Source organism: Camellia sinensis, chromosome 2 (genome assembly GCF_055761805.1).
Source record: "Camellia sinensis isolate YWXY chromosome 2, ASM5576180v1, whole genome shotgun sequence".
In the NCBI taxonomy this organism is placed as follows: Eukaryota; Viridiplantae; Streptophyta; class Magnoliopsida; order Ericales; family Theaceae; genus Camellia; species Camellia sinensis.
The window spans coordinates 156,657,602-156,665,860 of NC_138962.1; the positions used below are offsets into that span (position 1 = coordinate 156,657,602).

The window sequence follows — 8,259 nt, forward strand, 5'->3', positions numbered from 1 at the left end:
TTTAAAGTATAAATTATTTTTTGTAATTTGAAAAATTATGAATATTTTTTTAAAAAAAAAGTTTAACAAAATTAACTAAAAAAATAAAATTTATAATTGTTCTCCTACAAAATAATGAAATTATTTAAATTATTAATTGAAATATATTTATAACATCATTAAAAATTATTAATTGACTTGATTATTTATTAATAAAATAGGCGATTTGTTATGAAATTAAAAACCTCAGAAGATGGCATATAATTTTTAAAATCACATGGGACGATTCATATTTTAATCAAATCTCATGGGATGTATTTATAATTTATCCAATGTATTTTTTATTGAAATAGATAGTATTTTTTAAAAAAAAAATTATTATAGTATATGAATGGTGGATGAATTATAATTTTTTTAAAAAAAATTAAAATTTTTAAGTTTTAAAATTTTTTATATTTGTCTAGTTGTTTAAATATATAAGTTTTTTTTTAAAAAAATTAAAAATTAAAAATTAAAAAATTAAAAAATATAATTTTTTAATTTTTGTCTAGTTGTCTAATTTTTTTTAAAAAAAATTAAAAAGTCATAAAAGACAAAAAAAAAATTACCCAAAAAATATTTTTTTTAAATTTTGTAGTGGCATATAAATGGTAGAGTGAATTATATTTATTATTTTTTAAATTTTTTATATTTATCTTGTCCGGTAGAATATAAATATTTAATTCTTTTTAAAAAAAAGTTTTAAAAAGATGATAAAAGGCAAAAAAAAAAAAAAAAGTTAACAAAAAAACTACTTAAAAAATTTTATTCAAACACCACTTAAAAATATGTGGAAAAGTTGGTGTGAATATGCCAAAATGACATTACACCATTGGAATATCATTACTATAATTTAACATTTTACTACCGTAACATGTCAAACTATAATTTTAGCAATGCTACTATGACAATTAACATTGGAGATGCTCTTAGGATAAATTATGCATGTCTCTTATATTTGAAAAATATATATACATATTATAAATTCTATAATCTTAATATAATTATATTGAAATACTTAGTCTCATATTGATTAATAATTTATTAATTACATGAATAAAAAAATGATCTTCTCATTTCTTTTACTCAACAACTTATATCTTAAATTATTTTATCTTTTTACATTAATTCTCATCCATTTAACCATATTAAAAGAAAAGTTAATATAATTATGTCAAAACTTTAAAAAAAAAATTCAAATTTTAAGGTTAGTGTAATGGGTTTATTACACTTTATACTTTTAAATTATCGTCAAATTGTCAGTCTATTAAATCACTAAATTATGAAAAATGTTATAGGTCTCAAATTTTCTACCAAATAAATGACCAAATGTCTCACATGGACCCCACACTCATGTGAGACATTTGGCCATTTATTTGGTAGAAAAATTGGTATATCTAGCATTACCCCTAAAATATATAGATTAAAATCTATTTAGTTCCCAAACTATCGATTAAATCTATTAAGTCCCTAAGATATTTAAATCAAACCTATTTAATCCTTGAAAAGGTTATAAAAATAAAATATAAGCCCATAAATATTATAAATTGGTAAAAGAACCTAATATAATTAAAATTTTATTTTTAAAAAATCTTAAATTTTTATTCTATCTTTAAAAAGTAGGTGTTACTTCTTAGGGTGGATTTTCCTTATGAGGATAAGAGAAATTATCTATAGTATTTTCTTATTTATCTTCTAAAATGACAACGTGTATTTGCCTTTATCTAATATTATATGTCAGATTTTGTTTATAATTATTAATTGATTGTTTTTAAGTTTTTTACTAAGTTCTTTTTATAATTTAATTAATATATTATTTTTTCTATTATTATTTGTAGCAAAATGTTTTTAATTTTCTGTGGTGTTTTGAAAAATTGGTAAAAAATTGACTTTTTGAATTTTTTTGCTTTTTGGCTAAAAAAGCTAGTTTTTTGTGGCTTTTTAATGTGAAAAAACTAAAAAGCCAAAAAGCTGATTTTTTACCAAATTCCCAAATTGTTCTACTTTTTCAATATATCTAATACTTATATAATTTTATTAGCAAGGCTGAGAAATCAGACTTTAATATTAATTTAATCACACAACGAAATAAAATACTTAATATAGACAAAATAAAAATCTTTGTAATAAAAATTTTTAATTAGGTAAGGTCTTTTACTAATTTATAATATTTACGGGCATATATTTTAATTTAATAATTATTTTAGGAACTAAATAGATTTAAGTTAAATGTTTTAAGAATTTAATAGATTCAATTGATAGTTAAATAGATTTTAATTCATAAACTTCAGGATCTTAGGAGAATCAACTGATAGTTTAGAAATTTAATAATAATTTATGCAAAGAAAGTGTAATAAATCCTAGTGTAATATACCCTATACGTTATTGGAAACCCAAAACCCAATTTAGAACCTCTATATATAGAACACTCTGTGTGATTTATGTATCGGTAAAGCCTACAAGGTGTTCAGGAATGAGACACTAAATAATTTTTTAATATAAATTAATAGAAACTATATAGAGGTAATTCCTAAAACAACTCTAAATTAATTAAATCAGACTGAAAATAAAGAGCATCTATGAATAAAAAACAAAGGCATATTTCATAAACACAAAGAAAATAATCAAATTTTTAATTAAGAGATTATTATGTTTAAGGCAACAAATTTGAAACTTATCGCAGTCAAGTTCATTAATCGAAAAAATATATATTTAAAAGTCTTTGTACAATAACTTATTTTATATTAGCCAAAAATTATAAAGAGAATCACTGAACAATGGGATAGGAGAAAAAAAATTATACAAACATTGGAGGTACTACTCAAACATAGTCGAAGTAAAAACTCTGAGTTGCACCCCTCCATACTTGGTTTTTTTTTTGGGGGGGGCTCTCACTATTTAATAACTCCCCCAAAATTATATATAAATATATGTACAAACATAATTTGCAAACCCTCATACCATGTCTAATCGTCCAATTATAAACAATCAATTTGTTAATAACACTCCTAGAGGTAATGGCTACTTCCACCAATGCCTAATATGGATGATACAACATACTGATTAAACGATTTAGTGACATCAAAAATATTTTTTTGTTGTTGAAGCTATTTATATATCACAAACTATCATTATTTATGTTTGAATCTGATTTTATTTTTATTGTCAATTGAATCAGATTTTACTTACTGGCGACTGAATCAGATTTTATAAACATAGTGCAAGCCAGGGAGAGACAAAGGGGATGAACATTTTACCGTTGGCTGTGACCTAGTTGACAATCTCTTTGGCCAACAATGGTGATCTGAAACCACAAAATCTCGCAACAGAGAAAAACAGAATGAAGGAGACTGAAAGAGGGAGGATCATCAACAGAGAGAGAGCTTACCTGAATCGCAAATGGAGATAATCTAGAGAAAGGCAAACAACGACATGGATTTAGGGCTAATGTTGTGGGAAAAAACTAGTTATATCTAAAGTACAAAACAACGTAGTTTTATGGTTTTTTTTTTTTTTTTGTATTTTTCGTGACAGCAACTAAATATTTATGGAAAAAAAATGATAGGCGGAAATGAAAGGCGCCAAAATGGAAAAAAAAGAGTAGTGGGAAATAAAAGGATGTAAACTAATTGAGACAGTGTATTTGCCAATGCAAAAAATTATCTTTTGAGACGGCAAATTCTCTTGACCCAAATAATTTTATGAAAATGTTTTTTTTGAGACGGTGATTTTTGCTAATGCCAATTTGATGTTTTTGTGATGGCAATTGTTACCAAGGCAAATTATTTGATTCAAATACTCCTTTTTCTTGTAGTGATAGTGATCCAAGTTAAAATGACTTTGACAAAGTCATTTTTTTTAGGGTAAATTACAAATACACTTCCTGAGGTTTACTTAAAATACGAATTGCCCGCTGTGGTTTGAAAAATTACAAGTACCTCCATGTCAGAATTTTTTATTTAACAGAATTAATTGAAAAAGTAAAATTTCTAACTATTCATCTATACAATAATAAAATTATCTAAATTATTAATTGAAATAAAATTTTAACATTATTAAAACTGTTAATTAACTTGATGATTTATTAATAAAATGACTTATTTGTTATGAAAATAAAAACCTTAGGGGGTATAATGCAATTTCTAGAACTACAGGGATTTATTTATAATTTAAGTAAACCTCAGGAGGTGTATTTGCAATTTATCTTTTTTTTATTATTATTATTATAGCGTAACTTGTTAGTTTGGCAGAATTAATTTTTAAACTTTTCAACCATTGAATTGATAGATGTAGTAAATTAAAGTTAATTATACATAAGATATATAGTGAATGTTATTCCTATGAAGTTGTAGGTCATCAAATGATAAATTGTGAATAATTTACTTAATTTTAATTATTTTTTAAAATTTTTTGTAATTTGTAGATTTTTTTAAAATTTTAAAATTTTTAATAAAATCTTGATTTGTAAAAATTTTGATTTCTTTTTTTCTTTTTTTTTAGGAAATAATAAAAATTAGTGGAAAAGTCCATTTTGAGCAACTTGTTTAGCTGAGATCCTATAATACTTGTGATCCAATAATTATTATATACTCATCTAAAAAGAAAATTATATACAAGTCCACTTTCTAAACACATTAATGTGTCAATAAAATGATTGATTAGAAAATAGTATATTTTATTTACAAACCCACTTTCTAAAAAAAAATGATATACAAGCTCACTTTCTAGACCTATTTAAAAATAATATATTTTATTTATTAGAAATTGAATTCTTTTCAGTTAAAAAATTTAACTGGATGATTTTCTTTGGCTCACTATAAACTCATTTTGGATCCGTTTTGATGATTCAAACAGTTTATTTTGTATGAGTTTTTGAGAAGACCATGCACACTAAAAATCAGGTCGATCCGATATTGGGAGCTACTAAATCGAAACACATTTGCTTGAAAAACAATTAACAGATAGCATAATTTTGAAAGTAATCCGTTAATTACTTTTCAAACAAAATGTGTTCCGATCGAATGACTCGCAATATCGAATCGACATTTTCCTCCCTTTTTTTCTACCTAAGACAATAGTCATAACTACCATAATGTGGGCAGAAGAAAGTACAAATAAGAAATAAAGGGAAAGAGACTAACAATGTCATTTCAAGCATACAATATTTAAAATGCCACCTGCGAGATCCATACTAAATTTAAATTTTCACTGGTTTGTGTAACAGATCATTAATAGAACGTTCACATTGATACAAATTAATAATTTAATGTGAAAAAATAACAATATTTAGTTTAAGGGTACAAAATCATTATGGATGATAATAGTTCAAGGTTAAGGTGTAATTTACCTAGACATAAGTAGATTGCTGGTGATTAACAGAGAAGTTGTACTGCCCCTACTGTTTTGATCAAAGGGAATTGATATTTAAAGCACAAAAAGGTTTTTCCTGGATGAGCTAGAGCAGTTATATTTTCTTTTCACATGTAACTCACATTTTTCTCTCACATATCCTTATCAACTCGTTGCAAAAATTGAATTACACCAGAACTATAACCCTCAGCGACAAGAAAATCGCAAATCAATTTGTTTTTGTATACCAGTTTCATTCTATCTCCTCATTTTTTCCTTTGGATTTAAACAGTCATGACCAACACTGATGCTTCAAGACATCAATCTCATGTGCAACTCTGCAACTCATCCCCTGATTTTGCAAACTCAGAGTGTTAACTTATATCTCCCCATAAGGGTCATGATTTTGAATTCACCACTCACGAAGCACAATTGCTTAATTCACTAACCAATATTGTAAATCTATCCGACCATGCTCTGTCCCGGTGCTTTGTTGATTCTATTTTCCATCATCAACACTCTCACTTTCTCGACTTCATCCCATTTCCCTCTTTCCGCATAAACATTTGACAACAACACATAATTACCGGAATTCCAAGGTTCAAGATCAGTAAGCTCCTTCACTGCACTTTCTGCAAGCTCCATGTTATCATGAGTACGGCAAGCACTTAGCAATGCACCCCAGATAGTAGCATTAGGGTTCATAGGCATGGTGCGAATTAAGTCATGAGCCTCCTTCACACATCCACTACGCCCAAGAAGATCAACCATCGATCCATAATGTTCAAGTTTTGGTTCAATTTGATGCTTTGCGGTCATCGAAGCAAACAAATCCAAACCTTGTTGCACCAACCCTGCATGTGCACAACATGCTAAAACTCCCACAAAAGTGGCATCATTCGGTTTCACATCTTTCGACAACATCTCCTCAAATAAATCAACTCCAAGCTCACCCTTTCCGTTGAAAGCCAAACCAGAGATCATGGCATTCCAAGAAACCACATTTTTTCGGGGCATGTCCTTGAAAACAGTTAAAGCTGTTTCTAAAATCCCGCATTTGCAATAGAAGTCAACTAGTGAATTCCCTATAGAGATGAAATCTCGATATAGTCCACTTGACTTGGCATAAGAGTGGATCCACTGTCCAATATCAACTGCCTCCAAACGGACACAAACTGGCAGCACAGAGACCACAGTTGCTTCATCCGGTTTAAAACCATTGTCCCGCATTTGGCAAAAAATCTCCAAAGCTTCATTTTCCCGACCACTTCGAGCTAAACATGAGATCATAACATTCCAAGACACAACACTCCACTCACTCATCTGCCTAAATAGACGAAACCCCATTTCAAAATCACCAATTTCACAAAACCCACGTATCATCAAGTTCCAAACAATCACATCCCTATGAGGCATTTCATCAAACACGTTCATCGCATCCTCCATCATCCCACAAGACACATACAATTCAACAATCCCAATCCTAATCGAGCTAAAGCTCTCAAACCCAACTGAAATAACCTCCTTATGAACTCCCTGACCCATTTTGAGATCAAGAAGATTGGAACAAGACTTGAGCAAAGGGGCAAAAGTGAATTCATTGGGCCAAATTCCTCGAGACTTCATTATTGTGAAAAATTGGAGAGAATTTTGAAAGGGTTTGGAGAGGGAGTGGCCTTTGATCATGGAATTGAAGAGGAAGATGTTTGGGTTATGGGTTTGGTGGAAGATGAGATTGGCGTAGGAGATCCTGTGGAGTGAGAAGCAAACAGAGATGAAGTGAGAGAGGATTTGATTGGATTGGTGGAGGTGGTGGCGGAGGAAGTGGGCGTGGATTTGGGTGAGTTGGGTTCGGGTTTTACAGCCGTGGAGGAGGTGGAGGATCCTCCGCTGCACCTCCCGCCAACTTCCGCTCATCTTCTTCTCTCTCTATATGCTGTGTCTTTATGACAGTATGTTTCTATAGAAGAGAGAGAGAGAGAGAGAGAGAGAGGTGGTTGAAGAAGTAACTGGAAAAAAATATATATAAATTCAGATTTGATGGATTGTCTGCAATAAATATAAAATAAAATTGGAAAAAAAAAACTTCAGATTTGATCCTATTTATTTAATAATTTATTTTTTTTAATCATAGATTTGATCTTGCTAGCAAACTATTCTAATTTTTTAACTGTTTCAATTTAGGTCAGGTTTGGCAAGTCTAAAAAAAATTTAAAAAGTTAAAAAGTTACATAAAAAGTAAAAAAGTTATTACTATTCATAAATAAAAAAATATTAAAAATATATTTTATACATTTTTGTAATACAAAAGTTTGAATTACACTATCAGCCGTACTGCCCCAGCAGGAAGGGAGGTCATACACTTTTTGGGCAAAAAAAAAATTACATATGTAAAGGCACAAAGTTTGATGGTAATGTTGGGCCCTTGGGGGCCCACTAAGGGTTCCGTTTTGATAATATGAACCGTTTAATATGTAGAACTCGTGGAGTACTATATGTCTACATAAAATCACGTTGATCGGATATCGTTAATTATATGATCAAATCAGTTTTGTATAAAACAAAACAGATGGTGTGATAGTTAACTGTTGAAAAAAAAAACTAATCCGATCATATAGCTATCGATATCCAATCAAGGTAATTTTTTATAAGTATATAATATTCGACGAGTTGTACATATTGAACGGTTCAGATTATTAAAATAGAACCCGTTGTGGCCCCCACAGACCAACCATCACTGTCCAAATACTTTGCCCCGAAGGAGGCAATAATTTGTTGTGTAAGACACGCTGCCCTCGCTCGGGAGGACACGCGCAGTGCTTGGTTTGGGTTCAACCTTGCACAAGGGGATCCCGTGGCTTAAACTAAGCGGTTGGAAAGCGACACCGCACA

General features: G+C 29.1%; 1 protein-coding gene across 1 annotated transcript; it reads right to left on the reverse strand.

The window, feature by feature from the left end:
- Window positions 1-5,214: 5,214 nt before the first annotated feature.
- Window positions 5,215-7,391, reverse strand: LOC114280450 (pentatricopeptide repeat-containing protein At1g09190). The gene has a single exon (XM_028222826.2). It carries the CDS (start codon window positions 7,282-7,284, stop codon window positions 5,830-5,832), a length of 1,455 nt encoding a protein of 484 aa, XP_028078627.2. The 5' UTR covers window positions 7,285-7,391; the 3' UTR covers window positions 5,215-5,829.
- Window positions 7,392-8,259: the final 868 nt, after the last annotated feature.

What these genes read in the sequence shown, in the direction of transcription:
- LOC114280450 (XM_028222826.2), bottom strand. Translation starts at nt 7,284, where the DNA reads ATGAGCGGAAGTTGGCGGGAGGTGCAGCGGAGGATCCTCCACCTCCTC.